Source organism: Kryptolebias marmoratus, linkage group LG11 (genome assembly GCF_001649575.2).
Source record: "Kryptolebias marmoratus isolate JLee-2015 linkage group LG11, ASM164957v2, whole genome shotgun sequence".
NCBI lineage: Eukaryota > Metazoa > Chordata > Actinopteri > Cyprinodontiformes > Rivulidae > Kryptolebias > Kryptolebias marmoratus.
In genome coordinates, this window is record NC_051440.1 from 16,399,631 (window position 1) to 16,427,580 (window position 27,950).

At 43.4% G+C, this 27,950-nt stretch overlaps 2 protein-coding genes across 5 annotated transcripts; one reads left to right on the plus strand and one right to left on the minus strand.

The window, feature by feature from the left end:
• Positions 1–426: 426 nt before the first annotated feature.
• LOC108229846 (kielin cysteine rich BMP regulator) lies at positions 427–18,984 on the minus strand. Of its 2 annotated transcripts, none has more exons than XM_017405540.3 (46): positions 18,472–18,984; positions 16,640–17,163; positions 15,810–15,882; positions 15,077–15,375; positions 14,811–14,988; positions 12,917–12,990; positions 12,739–12,832; positions 11,878–11,960; positions 11,710–11,803; positions 11,554–11,633; positions 11,386–11,471; positions 11,183–11,273; positions 10,836–10,935; positions 10,665–10,750; positions 10,058–10,151; positions 9,817–9,966; positions 9,615–9,721; positions 9,440–9,533; positions 9,192–9,365; positions 9,035–9,117; positions 8,857–8,950; positions 8,237–8,419; positions 7,970–8,140; positions 7,543–7,716; positions 7,374–7,456; positions 7,212–7,302; positions 7,052–7,134; positions 6,799–6,972; positions 6,179–6,358; positions 5,824–6,088; positions 5,661–5,743; positions 5,473–5,566; positions 5,219–5,392; positions 5,009–5,091; positions 4,364–4,484; positions 4,206–4,288; positions 3,967–4,066; positions 3,794–3,882; positions 2,993–3,095; positions 2,767–2,909; positions 2,449–2,621; positions 2,042–2,153; positions 1,850–1,951; positions 1,612–1,776; positions 1,222–1,522; positions 427–1,047 (listed from the first exon to the last, which is right to left on the minus strand). In XM_017405540.3, exons 1-46 carry the CDS (start codon positions 18,575–18,577, stop codon positions 827–829), a joined length of 6,315 nt encoding a protein of 2,104 aa, XP_017261029.1. In that variant the 5' UTR covers positions 18,578–18,984; the 3' UTR covers positions 427–826. The 2 variants fall into 2 exon arrangements, with proteins under 2 accessions (XP_017261029.1, XP_017261028.1); XM_017405539.3 differs by having other exon boundaries at positions 5,009–5,094.
• A 2,243-nt stretch (positions 18,985–21,227) lies between these two features.
• Positions 21,228–27,946, plus strand: LOC108229822. Of its 3 annotated transcripts, XM_017405497.3 has the most exons (17): positions 21,228–21,423; positions 21,979–22,101; positions 22,182–22,399; positions 23,267–23,323; positions 23,409–23,501; positions 23,603–23,689; positions 23,773–23,883; positions 24,121–24,291; positions 24,373–24,463; positions 24,543–24,649; positions 24,744–24,944; positions 25,051–25,182; positions 25,381–25,459; positions 25,557–25,735; positions 26,221–26,241; positions 26,396–27,302; positions 27,402–27,946. In XM_017405497.3, exons 1-17 carry the CDS (start codon positions 21,381–21,383, stop codon positions 27,443–27,445), a joined length of 2,664 nt encoding a protein of 887 aa, XP_017260986.1. In that variant the 5' UTR covers positions 21,228–21,380; the 3' UTR covers positions 27,446–27,946. The 3 variants fall into 3 exon arrangements, with proteins under 3 accessions (XP_017260986.1, XP_017260985.1, XP_017260987.1); XM_017405496.3 differs by having other exon boundaries at positions 26,396–27,946; XM_017405498.3 differs by having other exon boundaries at positions 21,996–22,101; positions 26,396–27,946.
• Positions 27,947–27,950: the final 4 nt, after the last annotated feature.

The window sequence follows — 27,950 nt, forward strand, 5'->3', positions numbered from 1 at the left end:
ACGTGTCAGAGGGAGACAGAGAGGAGGGAACTGTGACGCAGAACCACCGAAATCCAAGTGGAACCTCACTGATGACATGTTCCCTTATTTGTTTTAGGTTTTGCAACTAAAAATGAAAACTATTTTAAGCTCATATTTTCAGGTACAGCCTCCTGTTGTGGACATAAATTAAAAGATCCCAAAAACTATCAAACACAAAGGAATGCCTCAGAGTGACTGAGATGATCTTAGTCTGAAACTCTGGCATGAAAGACGGCGGGTGATGTGCATTCCTTCAAGGGATGCTAGGTTTTAAATTACTTTTGTTTTGCAGAAGAGTGTGTGATAATTGAGTGACTGTAGATACTTTCATGGCTGACTGTTACAAATATTTTGATTACATGGCAACATCGATCTGTGCCCCAAAAGAAAAGATAAAATCACAAATTTCAGTAAAACGTCTGTTTATTTGTGAGCCAGCAAATTAAGAGCACCTGAGATTACGTTACTTATTGTACATACAGTCAGACATTGCACATATTTTGAACCTGCACAAAAAACAAATGACTTTTTTTGGTAATAAATCTGTTACATTATATTAAAAATAGCTGTCAATTTCAAATAAATGCAAAAACATAAGTAGGGAAAATAAAAATTAACATTAAATTGTGTGCTATATAAATACTCAGTGTTGCTTAGATCAACATCGTGGGTCAATATGAAGAATCCATGAGGTGCACCTGGATGTTTGTCCAGTTTTTGGTGTACAACAGGAGGAAGACATTAAATGCAGTGCATGATGCGTATATATAAGCGAGCAGACATTTGTAACTGAGCCGTTCAGGCATCATAACGAGCTGTCGTGAATGACTTTTGGGCACTTTTCTGGCTGTATGCAGTAGCTGTTGTGCAGAACCAGGCCAGCGGGACACTGGCAGCCCGGCACGCAGGGCTTGAAGCAGTGGCTCTCCATCACCCCCAGCGGCACATCAACATTAAAGCACGTCACGGGGCATGGTGGGCCGCACTCGTCAAACACAAACCCCCTCTCTGCAGGGCAGCTCACGGCTGTAAAACAGAAAAAGAGATAAAAAAACATGGTGAAGACTTTAGTTTAAGGCATGTGTTGACCTTTTACATGTAGGAAAGATTTCTGTTTTGGATCAAAGTTGGTTTTAATATGACACAGTTATTACTTAGTTAAGACTGAATAAAAAAAACAAAACAAACTGTTTTACTCACCACACATTGACGCGCTCCTCCACTGCAGGATGACCCCAGCCGCCCTGCACTGGCTGGCGTAGGCCTCCAATGTGTCGCACAGACACTCGTCAGAATTGGATCCACAAGCACAGAGGTCGTACACGCAGGCGCCGTACCACGACTCGGGAGGAACGACGCGATGGCAGGGCTTGAAGGCAGCAGATTTCAGGACCTTACAGCGAGCGTTCGCCCCCTTCCTGGCCTGGTATCCAGCACTTTTACAGGGATCAACATCCTCACCAGGACGGCAGGAAGAGAGGGCGTGGTTTCCATTTGTCACCTTAAATAAGCGGTATTTAATAAGCAAACAGTCAAACTACTTGTTTTTTTCCCCTCTTTTTATAAGTAATGTTTGTGTTTTAAACTTACTCTCCAGCTGTTGCCAAACTCAGCCTCTGATTGGCTGAGTTGGCCGCTGGGCATTTGGAGGTCATCCTGGTAATAGCTGTTGAAGTTTCCACAGAGCCCACAGGTTTGGCCCTTATATGAACCGGGCACGCTCACTTCCAGGTGTGAACGAGGACTCCACAGCACCTAGAGGCAAACCGGTGGAGGATGCGTAAGTGCGCTTCAAAGGATTTTCACTGTGCTGTGAGAACTGCTGTACCTTCAGTCCGATGTTAGTGTTGAGCAGGACGGTGTTGGTTTGTCGCTCTACAAAGATGTACGGCTCTCTGAGGAAAGGCAAAGCCACGACCTCCTCATTTACCTGGAGAATTAAAAAACAAAAAAAAAAAAACCTGACTGAGTGGATGGGTAACAAAATATAACACCATTTTCAGCTCAGTCGCACACAAACCTTAACGACCCAGTCTTGGAGGAGCTGCACGGTGACATTTCCTAGAAAGACGGTCACCTCTTTAGTCCAGGACACCCCGTTACGTCCTCGATCGTCATTTGTAGCATGAACACTGTACAAAGATAAGTCATCAAGTTTCAGCTGCAGAAAACTTGAAGCCAGGCAGATCATATTTGAGCCGTTTTACTGTGAACCTTTATAGATTTCTACCATCTCTACCAAACTACAACAACAAAAATCATCATTTTTGTTGCTTTTTGAAAAGCTCCTTCTGTCATGATATCATCTGATTATTTGATGTAAAATAATCTCTCAGTATGTACCACTGACTACAGTACAGAAAGTAGCTGACAGCACATTTAGCCGCCTCAGAGCACTTGATTGGGTTATTAAGGCAGCCCTCTCACCTGAAGTCCCCGCCCTCGCAGTCCTGCGTCAGGACGTACGTGCACGCGCCCTGGAAGTGCAACATGCGGCCATCGAAGGTGCGATAGTGAGGATCACCGAAGGCGATGCAGGTAGCCGGGCGAGGAAGGCAGTGAGGACAACACAAACCTGGAATGACTGCAAGCATCTCATCCTGAAGTCAGACACAAACACACAGACTGTGTTACAGGAAGTCAAAGAGACTCACTGAGAGCTGAGAACACGAGCTGACTACGAAGAGCCAGTTATGGTGGAACTGGTGGGACTTTCTAAAGAAAAGGGATTGTTATGATACTAACAGCTGCACAGGTGAGCGGAGGGCAGCGTTCACTCCTACAGTGAACATCTCCAGACACACAAGTGCAGCTGGTGCACTCATCCACCTCCCACTGTTCATTAGAGTGATACGCCACCCCCTGGTACAAACACGACTCCCCTGAGTCTGCAACACAGAAATACAAACTTCTCAGACCTTCAGAGTGCAGTACAGCTGCGGGAACTTGCTTTGTGTTCTGCCTCTCCTACCTTGGCATTCGTAGCAGCATTTTCCTGGAACTTTCACCTGTTTCTGTCCGTTCACACAAACCGCAGGTACGCACTCTTCAATGCTGCACTCGATGTGGCCCCACTGAGGACGCAGATGAAGCACATTACTGAGGCAGAAACAAAAACCTACAGATAATCTCTGCAAATGTTTAAGAACTTATCAAATATCTTTTTTTTTTAGGGTTTTTATTATCATTTGAGTATTTTTTTTTTAGCTTTAACACGTGGGCAGTTAAATATTTCTTAATAAAACGCATCAAAAGATGTGCTTCTGTTTCCTGCATTATTAAACTCTGGATTTTAAAATTACAGGCCTAGCATTCCTGGAAGGAAACTCACATCACCTGCCACCCTTCATGCCTGCGTTTTAAACTAAGATCATTTTAATGAGGAGACATGATGAAGTTATAGCTGTTTTGGTCAAACCTTGAAAATAACGCTTTGCACAATCTTTGCGCTCAGAGTACATGTTGTGAACGACTCTCGGCTACTACCACTCCTAAGTTTAGCAAAATATTTGTAGAACTAACAGAATTACAATAATTTTTGTCCTTTCTAAGGTGAGTTGGCTCCAAACTTTAATAAATCCAATGATTACTTTCTGAGAATTTCATAAAATTTGTCCAGTGTTTCATGAGATATTTTGGTAACGGACTGACACAAACACCTGCACACACAGCCACGGGCAAAAACATTACTGTCCTCCATCACCTTCCGGCGCAGGGCCATAACAAAGACAAGTATATGGTTGGAAGTTTTAAGTATTTCTGTCTGGCTCACGTTACAAGTACACGTGACACAATCGTCGTCGCTGTCTGTCCAGGTGGTGCCGTTGGTCACGCGCCTGTTCTGACCCTCGATCACACAATCTGTGAGGAACACAGAGAAGCCATTGTCGTGAAGAATATTTGTTTCTCTTAAATCTTAAAGGCAGCAGCTGTTGTGCAGCTCACCTTTACACACCGGGCAGCATGAATCTGGGAGCGTGAAGTGTTCATTCAGAGGGCAGGTGAGCAACGGGCACGATTGCTGTAAGCAGGTCCAGGTCAGATCCTTGTTTGGAAACACAAACACAGTGTCACTGCAGAAACTAGCTTAAGCTGTGCAAACCTCCTCCCCTCAAACCTCCCCTCCAAAAAAAAACCCCAACAACTCAGAAATTAAGGTGCTGCAATACTTCTTAATGTTTTACCTTGCACTGGCAGGTGAAACAGGGGTCATCTGTTGCCAACACCTCATTTCCAATCAGCGTGGTTGTACAGTTGGTGAGAGGCTCTAAATACAGATGTGTTAAAGAAGTCACTGATAGTTCAGAAATACCACACCTTGTTACAGCGGTTTGATACTGACGTGCACAGACGGGGCAGCAGGAGTCCGGTCCGGAGAAAAGGATGTTGTTCTTGGGACAGTCGACCAAACTGGGACATTGTTTTCTGTAACACTTCAGGTGTTGCTCTCCGTCTGGCATCACCTGAGATTCAAAGGGATCAGATCACAACTGCAGGAAATTTCTTATCCTTAATCATCTGCCTTTTGTTGCTTTGCTATTTGAAGGTTTACTGTCGGTGAAACATAAATTGGCTTCTGTTTTCACCAGTCATTTATCAAGCAACTCATCCATAAAGCAAAGCTGCACAGTTACCTGCACAAACCTTTGCTTATACATCACAGTTTTCTTCGTTTTGTACAATCAGTACAAGCAAAACGAGCTACATGACATTAGTACGAGAATTTACATTGCATTTTCTGCAAAAATACAGAGTGTTGCATGACTTTGTAGGGCTTTGTAGAAAGTTAAAAGTAACAAAACACTGGCTAAAAGCTGAAAGTCATAGCAGTCCTGAATGAACTGAACATTTTGACATTTGAATGATTAAAACAGCACAAAGTATGCAGAAGTAGAAAAGATAAGGACCGAAGAGAAACAGGATCACTGTACTTGAATGCTGAATCAGGATTTACACATTAGGGACGCTTCACATTAAAGTTTCTTACCTCACATGTGCAGATCTGACAGGGGTCACTGGCTGGGTGGAAACTGTCTCCGGGGCCGTACACTCTGCCCTCAAACACACAATCTCCTCACCAACAGAATTATCACACATTAAAAAAAAAACAACAAAAACGATGACTAATATTCAATTTTATGCTTCGGAATTGTTTCTATCAGCAGAAAACCTCTTAGAAATGTGTGAGCTTGCTTACCAGCACACACCGGACAGCACTCCCCGGGCACGTTGATGAAGTTTACACACGGAGACAAGCAGCGCACCTCAGAGCAGGTGGTCACTCCGTCCACACACATACAGGACATGCAGGGGGTGGAGTCTGCGAACCAGCTGCTGCCCTCTGCGTGCTCATCTCCTCTGTACACACAACCTGAGAAAATAAAAGCTGATCACTTGCTGCCGTCATACTATAATAATAATAATAATAATAATAATCACAGGTCTATTTACCTCTGCAGTGAGGACAGCAGGATCCTGGGTCTGTCACCTGATGCAGACAGGACAGCTGGGGACACTCAGGAGATGCACACTGCACCTCACCTCTCTGTCAGATTAAACCAAATTAAAGCCAAGGAAGGGAGCAGGTGTGCACGGAAGAAATAATAAAGGATTACAAGCAAAAAGTGAGAAAGTCAAACCTGGCAGGTGCAGGTGGAGCAGTGGTTTGAGCTTGGGGTCCAAGTCTGCCTGTCACTGAACTCCTGTCCATCCAGCACACACCCTGAGGGCCAAGACAGAGAGATAGCAGAGAGGAACACGAGAGGCTCACAAGTTTATTGGAGAAAACCGTTTGAGAAGCACCTGTGCACTCTGGACAGCACTGCCCTGGCTTGGTAACAGGCCGAGCGCAGGGCGTGGGCGGGCAGACAAGGGGCCCGCAGGAAACGGTGCCTCTGACACACGTGCAGCGCTGGCAGGGACTGAAGAGGGATGTGAAGATGTGAGCGTGAGAGTGGACGACGCCCTCATACAGGCAGGAGTCACAAACAGGGCAGCAGTTGTCTGAAGGCACGGGATGTGAGCACTGAACTGGACAAGGTCTCCTCTGACAGTTCACCACCTCGTTCTGATCAGAGGAGGAAAAAAAGAAGAAGAGAAAATTAGAATTAGAAGAACTCCCCACCCCCCGATTAAAGATTAAAGATGTCCGACTGACCAGGCAGGAGCACGAAGAGCAGCGATCAGAGCGCAACGTGAAGGTGGAGCCGGATGGATGCTCTTCACCCTGATGAAAACATTTCCCTGTGCAGACAGGGCAGCACTCCCCGGGAGGGGTCTCTGGGTGCCGACAAGTGAGGTGTGGACAAGATGTACGCACACACACCACACCGCCATTCTGCATGGACACACACACACAGACACACACTTGATTTAAAAATAAAAATATCATGCAATGCCTTACAATATGATATTATATAGTTATTTTTTTTATGTAGGCAAGGCAGGATTGAGTCTCTTTTGGGCTTATGGGCACAAACACTCAGGACACCCCCAGAAAAAAATAGATCATGTGATAGAGTTTTATTATTTCATACATTTTAACAGTTTTGGTCTTTATTGAGCATCTTTTGATTTGTGTTAAATCGCAGCTGCTACCGTCTGAAAATAAACGCGATGCAAGTATTTCAGACTTTTAAAGATAAAAACCTTTTAAATTCAAGTAAACGTTTGCTTGTTCATGGCACCACATTTTTTTAAATAAAAAAAAACCATTTATATTCACTCTGACTGAGTTTGTGGCATGCTCTTATCCTGAAAATACTCAAATGACGTTACCAAACATGAGCAGAGCTGACAGTGGTCCTCAGGATGCTGGAATCGCTCTCCGTTGATACAGTCCCGTCCGTTAAAGTTACACCCATCACACACTCCACATGCACAGCCATCCAGAGTCGGGTGGGAGCAGGACACAGCGGGGCACCTTCTCTGCGCACACACCACCTCACCTCTCTGCAGAATAAAGAAGATGTAAGTCGGGGCCGGGTTTGCAGCTGGTGTGATGAATCACTCGCACAGATTTTTCACTCACTGAGCATCTGCAGTCCTGGCACCGTGATTCTCCCCCCTGGAGGATCTGTCCGTCAGCGTAAGTCACACCCTGGAAATAACAACCTACTCGGACACATGAAAGCATCAGTTACTTTACAACTCTCGGAAACATGAGCTGCGATTTGTTGTGAGGTGGTTACCATCGCAGACAGGGCAGCCACATGGGTCGGTGACCGGGTGAGGACAGAGAGCTGCTGGACACGACTTCCTCGCACATCGAACTGAGCCTCTCTGTAAGAGGAACGAGCGTGTTGAACATAAAGATATTAAACAGCAGGAGGCTCTGTTAGTGTCGATGGTACCTCACAAATACATTCAGAGCAGGGGTTCCCTGGGTCAGCGACGGGCCGTCCACTAAGGAGGACCACGTTGTTATAGGAGCAGCCTGACGAATAAACCAGGTTTTTTGGGTCATTCTGGGGATTACTGAAGTTTGAAACCAGAATTAGATTTGATTTGACAAAAACTTACGTTCGCATTCCCCACAACATTGCCCAGGTGGTTTGTATGGGTGACGGCAGTCTCCATAACACGGTAACTTGGTGCAGATGACGTCACCGCCGTAACAGTAACACACACTACAGGGGTCTTTGTCGTCACTGAATTCAGTGCCGTCAGGAATTTCTCTGCCATGAAATGAGCAGCCTGCAAGAAGAAGAAAATCATGTAAGATGTGTTGCTGCCATCACATTTAAAATTACTGTATTTTTTCCTGAAAATGGTACAATTTCTGAGTTTAAACATTTCATGTGTTTACTTTGTTCCATTGTGAATACAATATGGGTTTATGAGATTTGCAAATTATTGCATTCTGATTTTATTTACATTTTACACAACATCACAACTTCTTCAGAACTGGGGTTGCAGTTACTGTTCGGTGTTTCCCATTGTTGCTCACCATCACAGGACATGCAGCACTGTCTCTGCACCGGGTGGTTACAGTCGGACGGCGGACAGCGTTTCCGCTCACACTGAACAGAGCCCTCACGACAAACGCACGCAGCACACGGGTCCGACGGATCATCCCACGTCTCCCCGTTAGCTCGCTCTCGGCCCTCATGCAAACAGCCTGCAGGGAGGAGGACACGTGCGGCGAGAAAAGACGTCAAAGTACCGCCACTGTTTTTGTCTCTCGGCTGTGGTGCCAGGATGTCTGAAGCTGCACCTTTGCACGTCCGGCAACACTCTTGTGTGGTGGGGTGAGAGCACGGAGCAAAAGGGCAGGGCTTGTGCTGACAGTGAACGGAGCCGTTGTTGCACGAACATGTTCGACAACTGTCGGCCGGGTGGTAGAAACGCTCCGTGTGTCTGTAAGGCCTCTGCTCGTACACACAGTCTGATGGAGGATCTGAAGGAGCAGGAAAATAAGCAGCAACAAAAACAATTTGCTTCAAATTTTACATGCATCTTGTAAGATGGAGAAGAAGAAGCTGAAGTGGTAGTAGTTGTGTATTTAATGATAAACAAAGCCATTTCAGTGATCATAATGGTTAAAATATAATATATTTCTGGTTTTGTAGGGGATGAAGTGGTGTTCTGTATGATTATCCCATGTCTGTGTTTGTTCATCATGTGAGCAAAATATTCCATGACGCACTGGATGAATTTTAAATAAGCTTTCATAATGAGAACGAGCATTTAAAAGGGCCTTCTTATTATAAGATTATCTTTGGTTAACACTAGCATAAAGGGAGGCAGGTCAAATGCATTAATTCAAGGAATGCTAAGCCTTTAATGTCTATGAGGATTTTATTTGCTGCTCTTTTTGCCCCATTACATCCTCACCTGGACACTGGGGGCAGCAGTCTCCTGGGAGCATATTTGGGTTGGAGCATGGCAGCGGTGGACACCTCCTCTTTAAACACTGGACATTCCCATTCTATGACAGACAAAAACACAGACAGAGATGAAAACAGGGCCGATGACGTGTTTGGGACAAAACGAGGTGTGTGTCCACTCTCACGATGCAGCTGCATGTCCTGCAGCGGTCAGTAGGATGGTGGAAGTCCTGTCCGTTAGGGTACTCTTTCCCAGCATAGCTGCAGCCTAAAGGAAGTGGAAAGTATTGATTATTTGGGATTTTTGTTTAGTTTGCTGATGATCGTTTTGCATTTTCTCACCATTGCAGTTGTTGTGGCAGCATGTTCCAGGCAGGGGGGCATTGCAGTGAGGACGAGGACACTGCGCTTGGTGGCAGTCAATCCTTCCACTCACACACCTACACTCCTCACACACACTCACAGGATTGGGAAAAGCCTCTCCATCCACAAATATGTGGTTTTCAAAGGAGCAATCTGTCACAGGTAAAAACATCTCGGATGACCACCATAATGCGGATCAGTGTTCCACATTACCCAAGTATTCATACCTGGACATTTTGGGCAGCACTCTTCAGGTGGGGTGTAGGAGTTGGTGCAGTTCAGAGGGGGACAAGTTCGTCTCTCACACTCGACAGTCCCATGCTGAGGAGGCGGCGGAGATATATGTTATCTGTGAAGGTGGAACGTGCCAGGTTGTGTGTTTGTGAGCAGAGACACACCCACCAGGCAGCTGCAGATGTGGCAGGGCTGGTGAGGAGTCGTAAACCTCTGTCCGTTGCTATAGATACGGTGGTTAAAAGTGCAGCTATCACAAACTTCACAACAGGACCCTTAAGGAAGGAAACAGACAACGAGGGCAGGTTACAAACTTGTTTGCATACAACAGATAAAGTTCTCTCACACACACAGAGACACACAGTGTTACCTGTAATCTTACTGGGGTGCAGACAGTCAGAGGGGGGGCACTGCATGCGTGTGCATAAGATCTCTCCGTTCACACAGGTGCAGATGGAGCACGGGCCCTCGGGGTGCCAGCTGGAGCCTTCTTCATATTCCACCCCCTCCAATACACAGGCTACAGTGAGACGGGGCGTCACCATGCAGGTTAGTCACTGATGAGCTGCAGCTGTGTGCGTGTGTGTGTGCGTGTGTGTGTTCATATTTACCCTTGCAGACTGGACAACAAAGATGAGGGTCATTAATAGGGTTGGAGCACTGCACAGGAGGGCATTTCTCTTCATGGCAAATGACATTTCCAGCCTAAATCAGAGACATATAAATTACAAATATATAAAGTGTGTTTCAAGTAATATAAAGGTCCTTTTCAGATAGCTTGTGTTCGTTTGAGCTCTCTGATTCGTTCAACGTTCGTTCGTCTCTTTTTAACAACTCAGATTAAGGCTTCTTTAACACATTTCAGCAGTCTTTCAGCTCTCCGCTTTCCACTCCGATTTAGCAGAAAATGCATATTTTCCAGTATATCTTCAAAGACCCACTTTGGACCAAATTCCCCACTTTTATAATCCTCTTTTTGTATGTTCAGTGTGGATGCACGATGAGACTCTGGTGACCACGGTCTGAGGCTGAGCTGAACTGCCCTCTTCACTGATAGAACTCTTCTCTTTGTTCGAGAACTATGTTACTAAATGATTGTTATAAATCTTGCACATTTTTGGTATTGGGCTCTGTTACCAGCAGCTGTCTCAACCCATGCTCATCTTGTTTAAAATGAAATGCCTAAAATCTAAAGGTCTCACTTGTTGAATGACTTGCCTTACACCTGCACTGCAGGCAGGGTCCACTCCCAGCAGGGACGAACACTTTTCCATCAGGATACACCCTTCTGTCAAACTCACACTCTGCAGACACAAACTCACAACTTCGTTTCTCAATTTCAGACAGAACAAGTGACACCTGAACCCGAGAAGACAAAAGTGTCCTCACCTCTGCATGTGGGACAACACTCTCCATTGCGCTTGGCTGGATGTTTACAGTGTGGCGTGGGACAGGACGCCTCCATCCGCTCACAAGATACTTTACCTTCCTAACACAAGGAGCAAAGATGGGATCAAATGTTTCATGTTAATAGGTGCAGACAGATATTCAGATATACGTCTTAAAATACTTTTATAATGTCAGTTGTGGACTTTTTTTTAATAAAAAGAGATTTTAAAAAAATGTAATTCTATTATAATATTTGTTTTTTCAAAGTCTTTCTTCTGTTTTGGAACAACAAATGTTACAGTTTCAGTTTTATTAACGGGTTATAAACCAAACTTTATGTCACTCACAGAGCAGCAGCACTGGAGACAGGGGTCGGTCCTGGATGGGAACCTTTCACCATTCAGATACACGTCCAACTCGTACTCGCACTGCTCACACCTACAAAACCACACGTTTAAGGGAAAGCAACATAAAAACGTGTCAGAAATATTATTTCATGTGAACATTAAAAATAACCGAGTGACACAGATGAGGTTAGGATGCTCGTTACCGTGGGCAACAGTCTCCAGACCGATGGACGGGGTTGGGACAAGACAAGGCGGGACATCGGACAGGTGAACACATCACATTTCCATTCTGGGAGAAAATAAGAATACAGCTCCTTCAGTTTGTTTATTAGTGTATTAAAGCTATAATTCATGAGCACTGCTGAACACACCACACATGTACACTCCTGACAGCGGTCTCCTGTAGGGATTACAGCTCCGTTAGGGAAGTCGTGTCCATTCACACCACAGCCTATAAAACACACAGGAACACACGCCGTACTTCATCTGTTTGCTGCACTTTGTGACAGGAAGACAGGAAAACCCACCCTGACAGACTGGACAGCATCTATCGGGTGGAGGGGCAGCAGGGCTTTCACATGGGGGGCTGCACTTCTCCCTCTCACAGTGAACACGACCCTCCTGCGGAAAGAAGAAAACAGGAATCAGAACAGATGAAGAGAAAAATACCAACAGATGGTCGTAATGAAACCCACCAAACAGGAGCAGATGTCACAGGGACTCTCTGCTGGCCTCCACCTGGCTCCGTGGTCATACCTGACCCCGGAGTGGGTGCAAGCTGCAAACACAAACTTCAGATGGTAAAAAGCCTAAAGTGACCAAGCGGAGGATAAAAAGCTACAAATTAATCTGTTTCACTCCATCCAGGAAAGCAATGTTTTGTGCCTCCTACTGTCCTCAGTGTCATATATATAATTTGTTAAAGATATGTAAAACCATTTCATTCTTTTTTTTAGTGAACTGTTTTAGCCACTTTCAGCTGTGATGACAGTTACTGGATACTGGATGGTAACTGAGCATCACTTTTCCATTACACTCAACAACCAGGTGGTACCCAATATTAGTAGTTTTTTTGACCAGCAGAAAAAGCGGCTTTAGATAAACTTTTGGTGAAACTTCTGCAGGAAGAAATAAAACAACAGTAAAATAAAACAGAAATATTTAACTGACTGATATGTTGTAAAAAAAAGTGATTCTATAATAAGGAGTATTGTTTAGAATGCTGTCTTATAAGAAACTCATTTGTGAAATTTGACATTTTCTGTTTTGCCCTGGAGGTTTTGCGCTGTTGTTTCAGAATTTGCACAGGAAATTTGAAATCAGAGGTCATGCAACAGGAAAATACAACCACACACTCATTCCTGAGGCAGCTGAGTAAATTTTGGTCAAGTTTATTTAGGTTTAGTTTGCTGGATGCACATAAAGACGGGTTTTGTACCAGAGAGATGTTTCAAATAGCAATGACAGTGTATCTAGTTTGAAGAGAAATGAGTAAAACATCACGTTGCAAAGTCATTTGTATTAACGGTGACCTTTTGTTCCTTCTTTCACCTCACCTCTGCAGTGCTGGCAGCAGTCTCCGGGGTCTGTTTCCCTCTGTGAGCAGTCTAATGAAAGGCACGGCAAGGGAGAGCACTCTCCGTTACCATCCTATTACCACGGAACAGACACAAAGCGAAGTAAGTTATTGTAAAAACTTGATCTCATATAGTCAGCTCACTGTCACAATCTTACCTTACATGTACACGTCTCACAACCATCCAGAGTGACGTAGGACACATTGTGGACTCTCCCATCCTGATCACACCCTGAAAAAAAGTCACACGTTTTAATGCTTTTCCATTTCAGACCTGCTGTGCTTCCATCTATGAGCCGTTGAATTGTGCACAAAAAGACAAGAAAGAGTGTAAGATTTGTGGACATATTGCTGCCTCTGTCTCTTATCCTTCCTGATTGCCTCCGCAGATTTTCCTCATCGTCTCTTCGAGCCGCTGGGAAACATCTGGCTCTGGTTTCTTACCAGTAGTGACAGAACAGCATGACTCCGATGCTTGTTTTCACACGCACCTTTTTTATGGACTGTAACCAGAACCAGAAGTGTCTGCAGACTTCCAGACGTTAAAGACTATCAAAAAAAGGCCGTAACAGTCTATAAACGCTAAGAGAGGTCTACCGATGGCCGGGAACCCCTTGTGAAAGAGATACAATCATGGCTCTAATACCTCCCCGTCTAGTTGATGAAGGCAATTATGATGTCAGCACATCAAAGTGCTCATCAGATGTCATTTTCACTTAGCATGGACGTTTCAGCAGATAATGGCTTTAATGACAGCTCTCCGGAGGACAGAGGCGATGTGTTTGCAAGAGAGATTGCACGGGTTTGATGGAGACAAACCAGTGAGGCTTCCCACTGTGGCAGCAGCCAACAGGCATTTCCTTCAGCAAGCTAAGCATGTACAAGATCAAAGTGTGTGTGAGGCGGGGGAGAGAGACTCTGCAAGTGTGCATCAGTTTGGTGCCACCAGAGACTTCTGACCCTCATGCAGAAGCAATTAACAGAAAGATGACTAAAGGAGACATGTGTCACTCGGTCACACTAAGCAGGGCCGAACAAAGTCGCATCACTGGGTTTGAGTCAGTGGTTATGTGCGAGAAAGAACGACTCTGTTGTCAGTTCAGCCCAACATCAACTGCGACCCACCATCCTGTTTCAGAACAGGGAGACTGTTTCCACACAGCAGGAAACAAAAAGCTTCAAGTTTCCTAAGTGACAGTGGTACAGAGTACATGGTCGCCCGCTGCAGAGGGCAACAAGGCAGTAAATATGTGCCTGTGCATGTGTTCAATTATGTTAGCAAAATATCTTACAAACCAGTGGCCAAACTGTGAAGAAACTCACAAAAACTAATCATTGAATGTATCAATTCAAGATGGCTGCTGTAAACAACTGGCCTTCACCAACAAAAAATGGCTACAACTCAGTCAAATTAACTGATTATGAGCTAAAGTTTGATGTGGTAGTGGCTGAGAGTCATCCTCAACGCACCTTTTTTACTCTAGTATTCCGTATTTCTTCTTGATTTCTGTTTGTGTTCAGTTTGTTTTGTTCAGATACCTGCCTCTGCCCCTAGATGTCCTCAGTACTTTTTGTCTTGTCTCTAGCTCACTGCATTGACTCCAGTGACCATCCTCCCCTGTAGCTTTATGACCTCCCCGACGTTAAACAACAAAAAATTTACCATTCGCACACATTTTGTTTTACATATTGGCATGAAAACAAGAACTGATTAGCACATAATGACTGGATTTTTTTTTTTTCCATCCTAAGATGACGTAATGCTTATCTTGATACTGTTAGATTTACTCCAGTCCATCACTGACTTCCATTTGGTATTGGAGGAACAGGAGCAAGGAAACCCAGCAGGATCAGGGCAGAGGGTAAAACAAAACCTGTGCCTCCATTTTGACAGAGTGAAAGGGTTAACTAGCTGCTTTTAGAAAGAAATGGCCATCTGCAAACTGGCAACTCAACCCCAGCAGATTCTGTGTCAATATAAGATGGCTGAGAGTGAGCAGGAATCAAATAAAGATGTGTTTTTGTCTGTCTGACGAAGGGAAGTTGAATGACCTGAATGACTCCTGCTGTTAGTTTGACACGTGACCTCTCCAGATGTGCAGGAACACACAGTGCTGAGGTCAATTTGCCAGCGCCGGCCATCCTCTACGTCATGTCCGTCCCAAACGCATCCCTGCCTCACACACTCACATCCCTCCAGGTACGTCACACGGGACTGCAGTTCTACATTCTGTTTCAGACCAAAAAAGCAAACAAATTCTTATGTTTCATACTACAAATCTTGATGAAAACTCATAAATCTCAGGAGTAATCATTACCTGAGCTTTGACCATGTCCAGCATACGGCTCAGCTTCTCCAGCCTCCTCTCCAGCTTGTCCAGCCTGTCGTCGGTCTCCGTCTGAGGGACACATTTCACCTCTGAAGGAGATCCGGGAGGCCCCAGCGCTGTCGCTCTCTGCTGCTGGTCACTCTGGATGTCCTTGGGATAAGGGCTGGTTTGGTCCTGAAGCCTGTGGTTTGTTTGACGTTCACTGGCATCGTGATGAAACCTTTGACTGGTGTCAGAGGGAGACTTTGGACTCTGTGTGTCGTTATACTGAGAACCAGGCAGGTCGTCTGGAGGAGACAAAGAGGGGGAAGATTTCTTGAATTATTATTTTTTTTAATGAATAGAAATGACTCTTGATCTTAAACAAACATCCTGGAGAAAATAGTCAAAATGAAGACCCACACTGAGGGATAACAAACAAACTGGGGGGATTTTACGCTTTTGGGTCAAAACTTCTCCTGTGGTCTTTTAACTCATTGTGTAAAAGTATCATACTCCTGGATTAAAGACAAAGTTAATAAAAATACTACTGGTTTATGTAGTTGTTCATCATCTAGAGAACATCTTGTCGTACATCCTAATGCCTCACTACAAATATAGCAAATTAGAATGAAGCAAAATAAAAAAGGAGCATTTTACTGCAACAACAGACAGCTTCTGTAACTTATTGTGTTAAGAAAAGTTTTTTACATCCACTTTTGTTAAACATCGTTTTGTCAACCTGTGATGTTGTCACAGCTCCACGGACGTCTCAGATATGCTTTCAGTGACATTTCAGCTGTCCTCAGATATCCCTGTTTAAAAACACACAGCGGAGGAAGAACGTGAGGAAGTGTGTTGCAGAATAATTTCTACATATTCTGATAAAACTGTATTTTATGTCTTATAATGCTGAGTTTTGACTTCTACTGTGTGATCGCTGATTCAGCATTCACAGTGTTTTTGTTTTATTTCTCCATACATTGTTTTAAAGTTGAACCACTTCTGCATACTTTGTGCTGTTTTAGCGAGGCGGGTGCTATGACTTGTTTGTTGTAACTTTTACACTTTTCAAATATTTTATTTCTGAATATTTTCCCCATAAAAACACATCAAGATCTCTTCAAAACTGCCAAAAAACATTGTTCTCTTTAAAATCTGCTTAAGCACACTGGCTCAATTTTCGTCTTGTTCTGCTACTTTTAGCTTTTAGCAAATCTTTTGCTACTTTTAGCCACCATTCTGCTTATTTTACCTTTTACCTAGCTTTTTGATGCTATTAGCTTTTTTAAAATTTTAATTATTTTTAGCTAACAATTAGCTACATTTATCTTTTAGCAAATTTCAGTGAAGCCCTTCAGCAGTCAGCATTCACACTGCATTTTTACAGAAAACAACAGTTTTTCTAATTTTTTTCTGTGATTTTAATTATTTCCTAAAATATAAGAAGGTTAGACCTAAATACATTAAGTTTTAGCTCATGAAAGCTATCAAAAATACAGTAACATTTTGATAAAATGTTGTCATTTTGTACAGTAACACACATCTGTGTTTTATGCACAAGAAACTCACATTAAATTTGCTGTCGTTTTTTCCTGGAGTGCTGGCAAGAGCAATGACAACATCTTGAGGAATGTCCAAGTTGACCCTGTTTTCACTTATTATCGGTAAAACGACAGCTTCTTGACACTCAGCAAAAAACATCAGTCTGTCAGGCTCCAGGCTCACGGCCAGCCGGACCCATTGCCCTCCAGAGAGAGGATTCCTTCTTGGAAAGAGGAAGCTGACAGGAGCTCCTACTCCGGATACGTTCAAACGCAGGGTGCCGTCGAGGGTGGAGGAGATGATCTGGAGGACGAGTGAGGAAGAAGAGGAGAGAGAAAAAAGGGTGGCGCTGGATCTCAGCGCCTGACGTGCCACCAAATGCACCCCAATGCTGCCCTGAAAGCTGGAGTGAAGGTAATGGGAATATTCCCGAGGGAGGATCAGGTGAGCTGCTCTGGGACGGATTTTATACATCATGCTGCTGGGAGTCTGCAGCCTGGACACACCGCTTCTTTGCTGGGATGAGTTTAGAGCCGCGAGAAGGTCAATTACTGAAAAAGACATAAAATAGAGTCAGAATGAAACACATCCATGCAGCACGAGGGCAAACTGATGAGCCTGCTGTTTCTGGGTTTTGACCAAAGTAAGAGTTCTCGAGGAGGAACCAGAAGAAGTTCATCGTCAGTCACCTGGGGCTGCCTCACAGACCTCAAACCATCATGATGCTTTCAGTCTGCTTCTCATAAAACGCAGCACAGCAGCAAACATTTAAATGTGGATGAAAAGCTAAAAATCCCTGATCTGATTAGTCTGTTTCCAGTTGACAGGATGTACAAGCAGAAAATCATGTAAATGATTAAAAAAATGCTACTTGTTTGTTACACAGAAAAGCCACAACCTTATTAACATTCAGTAGGCTCCTTTTTTTAGTTAAAAACACCTTGCACCAATCAGTCTGCGAACAATCAGAGTTCGAGTCTGAAATGGATGTAAACAAACTTCCTGTGGATTGTGGGAATGGTTTTCTACATATTTGGTTTGTTTGCCACAGTTAGTAATGAAGAGTTTGGAGGCCAAGAAAACATTTCAAACTGGTACTTTAGAGGAGTTCTGTTACCATGTAGGAGGTTTTACTGGTTTGCAAATATCTGTCAGTGTCAAAGGCAGATTTATTCATAAATCTACTGAAATTGACCAAAGTTCTTTACAATTTAGCCACACAAAGTGATAAAATACTGTACATATAAAACATGCAATTAAAAGAAAAGGAACATTTATTAAAAACATAACACATATATAACATAGGTTTTATAGTTTACTATGAATCAAACGCAAAATAAGAAAGATGAGCCTTTAAAAACAATCGGAATGTCTTGATCACCTCACAATGCCTCAGTCTGAATCTTGGAGCCTCTAACAGAAACTGGTCGACCAGAGTGCTGTTACTGGTGTGAGAAATATGCAATAAAATGTTCTAACCAATTTAGAAACGGACAGGAAGCCAATGAAATGAAGTCAAGACTGAGGAAATCTGCAGGGAAAGCGTGTAGATGCACATTTTCCAATCAGAACACTGAGGTGTGAAAACATGAGCAGCGCCACTCAGTTTGACAGTAAATGTTCATAATGTTATGGCTGATTTGTGAACCATGCAGCATGACTAAATCTCAAAGCAACATGGTCATTTTTTTTGACAGTCACAATTAAATTGTAATTTCAAAAAAAAGTTTAAAAAGTTACAATAAATAAGAGCTTCACTTTTACCACATCAGTTCATTTTAATGCAAATTGTCACCTTTTGGCACAAAACATATTGTTATACTGCATATTATGATGCGAAACAGACCAAAAGATCTCACCGTTGTCAGGGTCTGGAGCAGGGTGACCGTGCAAAGACATCCCAAAGATCCACAGCAAATGCAACTTCAGCAGCAGCAGCACCGTCCTCAGCTTGCTGCTCTCCATTCTCCAGGAGCAACAAAATCCCAACAGCTCATGCAGAAATCAGAGCATTTGTAATCCTTTCAAGCCGATCTGATGCCACGGACTGTAACCTCAGTGTTTCACTGCTCCTCTGCTGGTGAGCAGACTTCTCCAAAGAGCGCGCAGGGGGGAAACATAAAACATCTGGATGCAGACAGGGCGTCACTTCTCTGCAGTCACTGACTTACTATCCCCCCTCCAGGGGGGACGTGGGTTCACAATTCACAATAAATTCAAACACATTTACAAGCATTATAAAGACATCCTGGCTTTTTAATGAGGGGAGGGAAGACATGCATGTGAAATGAAAAAAGTTCAAGCGTTCAGAGAGCAGGAGGTCACCAACTCTCTTCTCTGCTTCTTTCCCTCTAAAGAAATCTGTGTGCAGTGTTTTCTTCCTTTGCTTCTTTCTTTTTTTTCTCTCTCTCTCTCTCCTGTTTTGTGGTGTTGATTCCCTGAGACCCCCGTTTGGTAATCAGCTAAAACCTGGTCTGGAGGCTGGAGGGGAGCTTTGCTGAAGCAGCCAAAAATATGTGTACAGACAAAGAAAAGACAGAGGCTGGGGGGATAAATACAACCACATTTCACTTCACCGCTTTTGGAAACATCCCACTGTGCACGACCCCCCCACCCCCTTTTTTTTTCTTTCTTCACAACTCTTTGCACAAAAAGACCCACATATGCCCCCATGTCCTGATGATGTATTGTGCCAGGAAGACCCAGATGTTTCCTAATGAATGAACACACAGATAGGAGAGTCTCTCAGAGCTGATCTGAGCAGAGATCTCTCCACTCCACATACCAAACAAAACCTCATCCATGACTCACTTGTCTGTACAATTAAAAGTCCTCCCCCCCTCCCTTCTCCCTCCCCTAGCCACCAGAGGGTATATATTTTTTCAGCATGCACCCTTTGAAGGGCATAGTACTTTCAGGACAAGATGGGTGATTGAGATTCAGTTTAGAAAATGTTTATGAGACATGAGAGGATGAACCACGGGAAGATAAACATCATTTTTCAAAGAAAGACAACAATCTCCAGTGGTTTTTAATAAGGCCAATTTTAAGAAAAAAAATCTAGATGAATCAAACTGTTGTCCATCAACTACAGACCATAATACATGTTTATATTAATGAGCTCTATAGACATGGACCTATAAGTGTACCATTTGATGGTTTCCTTACAAAATAATATTGAAATGTTTAATTTCTCATGAAATTTGATTAAGTTAAAATCAACTGTCTAATATATATCTGCATGCCTTTAGCATGTAATAGAGAAAGCAAAAGAATTTGTGAAAAAAAACTTGCTTTGCAAAGACATGATAAAATATTATGAACTGTACACCTAAAGAAATGATCATTCTTTGCAATATAGTCATGTTTCAAACTAAATATTTAGTATCACAGGTGACTTCAAGCTTTCCATCAGCTGCTCAGCCTATTTAAAGGGAACAAACAGCCACTGGGTGGTCTTGTATTGTTGTGTTCACCACACTGAACTTGGAGCAGAGAAAACAAAGGCGAGAGCTGTCTGAGGAGCTCAGGAAGAAGATTATAGATGTTAGAGGTAAAGCCATCTCCAAGCAGCTTCATGTTTCTGTGACAACAGTTGCCAGTAACATTAAAAAGTAAACGGTTCATGGGACTGTAGCCAACCTCCCAGGATGTGGATGCAAGAGGAAATGCAACACCAGGCTGATCACACTGTGCTGATGGTAGAAAAAGAGCCAAGGAAACCATTAAGCTGAACTCCATGGTTGAACTACAACTGCTGATGGCACCATCTGTCATATTTTGAATCATAATGGGCTACACGGAGAAAGACCAATGAAGGAAACGCTCAGAAAAACACAAAAAGTCAGGCTGGAATTCACCAGAATGCATGTTGACGAGCCCCAAAGTTTCTGGAGCTGTTGAGACGAAACTGGAGCTTTTAGGCCAGGGGGACATCAGTTGTGCTTTGAGGAAGGGTACCAACAAATTCATCTGTGTCCGTATCTCCCATCGTTTTACCAAGTCTCTGCTGACATCCAGTGGTGGTGTCCAGTAACAGAAGACAGATATAGAGCCTGACAACAGCCTTTCATCACAGGATGTCCAAAGATGTGTGCAGACGAATTCCTTTGCTTTGTGTCTTTCTCTGTGTGTGTGAGCATGCCTCTGCATGCTGTAGCAAGAGTGCAAACGATGTGGGTTAATCTTCACAAGTTAAACAGCAGACAATTGATGGCTGATCCCTTGTCAGGCCCCATTAGTTTGCCACACGTTGCTAATTGAACAAATCCGCCCGGGACAAGCTGTGTGGCCAAAGTACAAGCTCTAACCTTTACAGTACAATGTGATACATTTAATGTATGGGTTATGCTGCTTAAAGTGACATTCTTTGTTATTTGGTTTGATGTGGTGAGTTTCAGTGGCACACACTGAATGTAAAGTGACCTTTGACCCCGTCTTTGAATGCTCCGTCAACTTCTTGCCATCTCTAATCTGATTGGAGTCTTGACCAGGTAAAGCCCCACCTTCAGCTCCTAGCCTCTGAGCTGACGTTTATCCCAGGACACACAACATAAGCTGTCATCTGCTTTTTAATGTGTGTGTGTGTGTGGGAGGAAAGGGGAGGGGGGGGGGATCGTTTGTGTGTATTGGTGGCAAGTGATGTTATCTTTCGTTGCCACCTTGTTTATTCCTAAAAGCACCTGTCAATCTTTCTTTCTGCGACATTTATCAGCTTTCCAGCGTTTCGACAATCAAAGATGTGGCGTCCATCACAAGTCAGGAGAATATGGAGACTGACAGACGGGCTGCGGGGGATTTGACCACAACAGGTCAGTCAGCTCATGGCTGGTAAACAATGCAGACGGTAGAGCATCAAACTCAGTTATCATCATCACTTTGCTACAGTTATTTTAGAGCTAGATTTTGTTATAAGCTTCTGGTTGTCCCATAATCAGTAGTTTGACAAGAGCAGTCACACAGTTTACACAGTTTTGTGTTGTGATAAATATAGCCAAACTTCTGCTGGTGTTTACAAGGCGTCTTGGTTTATATTTTAGCCATTAAGAATTGCAACAAAATACCACCTAGAAATAATAGAATGCAACCTTTATAGGCTAAAAGATATAAATGCTACGTGAGTGTGATCAAACAACAGATTAACATGTCAGAGATGTGTACAGTGATGGTAAAATAATTTTGAAGTCAAAGAAATGTGTAGCAAAGGCAGAAAAGAATTGCTCTGTTTTATTTCTCTCTCAGACTGTGCAAAGCCCTGCAGAAACCCACTTAGAGAGGATTTGAGGGAATTATAAGAGAGAGTAGGCAGTGTGTTTTTGTACATCAGCCCATTCAGGAACGTTAACGTAGCCTCATTGTTGCTCTAGTCGCTCTTCTCACTCAGGCAGAAGTGGTTCCTGAGGTCGAACCGAGCCCAGGAATGGCCCTCTCTAATCTGATTCCTCGGTTCTGCTCCCTGCTGCTCCTCTTATGTCTGCACACGGCTGCAGGTACAACCTCGTCACAGTCTTTCAAACGTTCGTGTAAGCTCCTCGTATGAATAAACACGTCTCTGTCTGCGTCTGCTCAGGAATGTCAGGCTGGTCTGGATGTTTGGAAGGCCAGGACGTCTTAGCAAAAGTTAAAGAAAACAGCCCCTCGGGGGAAGTTGTGGCCGAGCTGGTGGCTGACACCACGGCACCAAATGGGCTGCGATGGAGTCTGTTTGGGAGTGACGCGGAGTGGTTCTATTTGGACAAGAAGAACATCCGGCTGAACTCGTCAGCCGAAAAGATCCTTGACCGGGAGGTACTGACTCATGACATGCCCTCTTTGAGTCAGGGTCAGGGAGATTTAGAGCTGTCGTACAATCAGAAAAAAAAAATGTAATACAAAATTATCTGATTTTATCTGTGCAATCTCATTAAATCTAATTGTAACAGTCAAGTGACACAATAAAAAAAAGTTCTATCTCAGTGTAAAACAAACAGAGATTGGACTCTACAGCCTTGTCCTCAGAGCCAACCCAACCTGTTATTTACTACAGCCAACAGCACACTTAGAGCTGAAGGCCAACCAGATTATCTGTTCCTCTCTCCGGCCTTTAGCCTGGTGATGTCTGCTACTCGAGCTGAAAAATACAGAAAAATACATGATTGCAGACTAAAATTATTTAAAAAGTTACAACTTTATTACTTTACCTGAACAAATGTTGCATTCCTACTGGGGGCGCTTAGACTCTAAGTTGTGCAAATGACATAAATAAAAATATTAACTGTTGAATTTGAAAAAAATAATCACAAGTTTATGCTTCATTGTATAGATATGTGCAATTACATGTGAATAAATGCTAATGTACTTCTTTTTTCTTCTTTTTTTGGAAAAATACAACAGAAACGCAGATATAAAATATGTTACAGGCCCATAATTCATGATTTAATTCCCAACTTGTAAAAAAAGTGAAAAAAGTTTTAAGAGTTGGAGATTTAATCACTTACAGAAAATAATATAAAACATTTGAACATTCAGAAATTGTGTCAAAAACACATTTGTTTAACATATGACACATTACATTAGAGCCTGTATTAATTAAAATTTTCAAAGCCCAGACTCCTTGATCTCATAAATATAATTCCTATAAATATATTTTCAGCAGCTACATGTTTTCTCTCTCAGACCCTTGGTCCCATCCTAACGGCTGAGTTATCGTGTCAAGAAGAGGACATATTTCAGGTACACTTCATATAATCAGTTTCACACACTTCTTCCTCAGTATCGCTCACTAAATTTCAACCTACTTGTGTGTTTACTCTGACAGACTTATTACAGAATCCTGGTGGAGATTCTCAATGAAAATGATAATTTACCCACATTTGTAAGAAACATGGCTCGAAATTTCACTATGAGTGAGGTACGGTCTTTTCACAAGCACATACACACACACACACACACACACATACACACACACATATACTTATTCATTATTTCTAATCTGTTTCTGTGGGTTTTCAGCTGACTCCAGTGAATACTGTAGCATTTACTGTCCAGGCCAAAGATGCAGATGATGACAAGATTGTTTATTCAATTGACCAGACATCAGTAAGTACCACATTTAACTTTTAAATATATATAATAAATCACAAACAAGCCCTTATTTGTTGTGGATGTGTCTGCTTTTGCAGCCTGATGCAGAGTATTTCCGAATTGATCTGCCGAACAGCGGAGAGGTGATCCTCTCCAAACCTCTGGACTATGAAACCAAAACTCTGCTCACCATCACCATCTACGCTGCCGTGTGTACACTTCACTACTAATCCTTGCTTCTTTGCCTGTATATATTATTCAGCTTACATGCAGCACATTTATCTAAATGTTTTAAAGTGTCAGTTTCTGTTTCGACCTTCACTGAGGAAAAAAGAAAAGTCACAGTTTGATGACGGTCATGAGAGAAGCTGATCTTCAGCTGAATTCATTTATTCATCTGTGTCATGTTTGACTAGTTTTAAATGTTTGATTTGCATCCATGACAGGAAATGAACACCGCGGAGCACTTTAATACCAGCACCAACATCACCATCACAGTCCTGGATGGAGATGACCAGTACCCTGAGTTCCAGCCCTGCACTTTGCTTTTCCAAGATGAGACCAGTCGAATCTGCACCAGCCCCGTGTACATGGTCAATGTCACAGAGGGGGAAGAGGTCAGCTACCACACTGTTCCTCAGACATATCAAACTTATTACCGGGGACATGCTCAAACGTGATTGGATGTCATGTTGTAGGACATTGTGTTGGACTTTTCTCCTGGTCCTATTCATGCAGAGGATGAAGACAGAGGGTTGAGCTCTTCAGTCAGCTATGCTATTCTCTCAGGTACAAAACACACCAGTATAAGTTTACATTTCAGGTGTGCTCAGTTTCACATCTGGGACTGTGTTTGGGCTTGTGTTAGGAAATGAAGATGGACATTTCAGTATGGACAGAAAGACAGGAGAGATGAAACTAATTAAAGGTGTGACAGACAGACTCGTAACTCCAGTGCTGCATCTTCAGGTCATGGTAAGACTGTTAGTGTAGGCTTGCAGGAAATTCTCCTTTTTTGTATATTCCCGGTGTCATGCCACATTACTTCGTCTTTTTTTTTTGCACCCAGGTGTACCAGGACGATGACCCCAGGAAGTACTCTGTTGCCACGGCGCTGGTCCGAGTTCTGGCAGTTAACCGGTTTTCTCCAGAGTTCGACTTGGCTGAATATCACGGATTTGTAACGACAGGAAAGAGTCAAGCTTCTCTGGTCAATACGTATGGCAGCAGAGCTCTGGTGTTAAATGTTCATGACCAAGACTTTAACCAAGTAAGGCCTCTGGCATCCATACATCCTGTTCCCACTGTGCCCAAATGCTTGATTCTGGATTTGTTTCTCCTTCTAAACGGCTTCTTTCTTCACCCCAAATCAACAGGGTTTCAATCCAATGATCTACTTCAGCTTTAGCGATACGTCCAGTCACACAGACATTTATGAGGTCACACAGGGGGGGCTTCTGATTGCCAGAACCGATCATCTCAAACCCAAGCAGAAACACATTCTGGGGGTGAGGCTTGCTGAAACACTGTGAAAACTTGAGCTGGTTACTATTTCCTTCGCTGGACTAATCTTGTTTTATTGTTGCTTGTTGTGATCCACAAACTGAATACCTTCTTTTCATCCAAAAACGTATATGTCCCTAACTTGACCAAGAACTGAATGTGGAGCAGTTTTCTGATTTTAAACTCACAGTCATCCTTTCCAGGTCATTGCTGTGGACCAGGAGTCGGGTGAAACAGCCTTCGCCTCTGTAGTGGTGGAGGTGTTACCTGAGGGACAACTGAGTAAAATCCCACACCTGTACACTCACCCAGCAGTCTCCACTGCTTCCCATTGCAGAGTGAAATAAGATCCCTGCGTGTTTCTCTTTGTGCACCGCAGTCCCTCTGGGAGAACGCCTATCAGGCTGCACTGTGGGCAAAGCATTGTTTCTGAGCTTGGCCTTCATGGCTGCGCTCGGATGTTTCCTGTACATGCTGACGTGGCTGAGGAGGAGACACAAAGGAATGAGGGACCCACTGGAGAGAGGCTGTGTGGCCCAGGGTAAACACCCGAATGTGGTAAGATCACTTACAATCCACAGATCAGAGACAGGTCAAAGGAAGGAACAACACATAATGTTTTAGTAAGCTGTGGGGTCTCCAGGTGCCACCAGAACAGCTTTAGTCAACTATACTGGAGGAACGAAACACCAATTTTTACTAACATATTTCTTTATGTGCTGTTTTGATGAAGGTAGTAGTGAGCATCTTGTGCATGATCGTTTGAGGCAACAGCTTTTTATCTTTCTGGAATAGACCACAAGAAAGAAATGTGTCATTGTTGAATAAAAGTGCATATTCTGATCAACTTTGTTTTCATTTGTATAAAGTTTCATAAAAAAAAACAATTGGACCAAATAATGCTAGCAATGACATTATGCCCAGATTGTCTTTACTGAGTAAAAGGTTTAGGTTTTTTAATTTTTAATCACATATGTAAATATCATAGCTGAATTTCAATTTATTTGTTGTCCTCTGAAATATTGTTGTTTACACTCTTACAGAATTTACAGTGGTTTCAAATGGTAAGTTTTTGTTTGAAGCTGATCAATATTCATTTGTTCCTTTCCTTTCCTTTCCTTTGTTTATCATAGTAATACTTACAAAATGATTAATTCTCTGTCAATAACTCCACAATAAATAATAACCAAGGTTACTCCCTTCATGGTTCCTCCTCAGGCGAGCCACCGTACTACGATGCCACAGATGGAGGAGATCCCCAACAAGAACGAAGAATATGGCACCTGCAATCCTTCCTTCAGCTTCCCAGACACATCCAACATTTACCCCATCCAAAACATCCCCGTCAGTCAAGAAGCCACTCCACCCAGAACAGCTGCTGCTCCTGACACCGTTTTTGTTTCTGCTGAAAGTGTGTACAGCCCTGTGATTCTCTGTAACAACGCCTCAACACCAACCAAAACCTCCTCTAGCTCACCCACCTCTCCCCCAGCAAAGGAGGAACTGAGCCCCATATCTTTGACTCCAGATGTTGCGCCGCTCAAAGAAAAACTTGGTTCACCATGTGACATGACCCCAGACCCTTGTGAGGTACAGTCTAACACTAGCTTTGGTCCTTCAACCAGTGATAACACTGGACCCGCACAGTTAAACAACCCAGATTTGCAGACAATCACCTTTGATAAGGCTGGTGAGCCGCCCCCCAGCCCCTTTTCTCCATCCAGCACTGCATGCAGCCAATCGGCTTCAGAGGAAACATACAAGCCAGTCCTAAAAACCTGTGTGAAAATACCACCATATTCACCGTTACTCCCCAAGATGGCACCTCCTCCCACCCCAGACCAAAGCCCTTTGAGAGCCACTTTGGTCCTCATAGATACATCTCCCACTGATACTCCTCCAGAAACCCCAGTGCAAAGGGAAGAGACTCTGAACGCAGAGGCACACCAACCGTCCACATGCCTGGACCATTCAGACCCATCGGAGTCGGACGGCGGGACAGGAGGCAATGGAAGCCCACCTCGGGACAGAGGGCCTTTGGCAGAGTCAGGAAACAACCAAGACGGCAGAGTGGGAGAGGAGGACGCGTGTCTTGGAGATGAGGATGCGGACAAGAACAGCGAGGGTGAGTTGGACTCGGACGAAGAAGAGCTGCTGAGAATTATTGCTCATTGTAATCCCGTTTTGATCACATTTCGTAAATGATGTCACTATGGTATCACAGGCGATGAGAGCGTGTGGGTAGACGACAGACGGTGGAGTTTGTAAGATGAAGATGAACGGCAAGAGCAGACACCATCGAGCGAGAACAAAACACTGGTCTGGCTCTGCAGAGGCCTGAAAGAGGACAGTATGCACACACAAAGCACATATGAAGGAATATGTAAACACAATATGAACATACTGTATGTGTAGGCATTCAGCAACAATTGTAATAATCATAAAAATATATAAGCTGTACCATTTATTCCACATATTACAGTTAGTCTAGATAAAAATGAAAACCGAATGCAGATGTAAAGTCTTTAAAAGTTCAAATTCTCTATAATTTATCTGAATTTTGAACACAGTTACAGCAGCACCAAGTACACTGAGCTGCTTCAATCTGAGCAGAACGTCTGATCATTACTGACGTCACAGTTTGTGTTCGCCTGATGTGATAAGGATTTAAATTCACACTAAAACCTGCAGCCAAACCTGCTGCAAAGTGAAGGCTGTGTTGTTCAAAACTGGCACCAATAAACACACCCGCTCTTCAACCAACCTCAAGTTT

Coding starts and splice junctions, on each gene's coding strand:
- LOC108229846 (XM_017405539.3), bottom strand. CDS start 18,577: ATGGAGAGCAGCAAGCTGAGGACGGTGCTGCTGCTGCTGAAGTTGCAT. Junction 17,164..18,471: donor TGCTCCAGACCCTGACAACG/GTGAGATCTTTT, acceptor TGTCTTTTTCAG/TAATTGACCTTCTCGCGGCT. Junction 1,523..1,611: donor AGTTTGGCAACAGCTGGAGA/GTAAGTTTAAAA, acceptor CGCTTATTTAAG/GTGACAAATGGAAACCACGC.
- LOC108229822 (XM_017405496.3), top strand. CDS start 21,381: ATGGAGACTGACAGACGGGCTGCGGGGGATTTGACCACAACAG. Junction 23,690..23,772: donor ATTCAATTGACCAGACATCA/GTAAGTACCACA, acceptor CTGCTTTTGCAG/CCTGATGCAGAGTATTTCCG. Junction 24,292..24,372: donor ATGTCACAGAGGGGGAAGAG/GTCAGCTACCAC, acceptor GTCATGTTGTAG/GACATTGTGTTGGACTTTTC.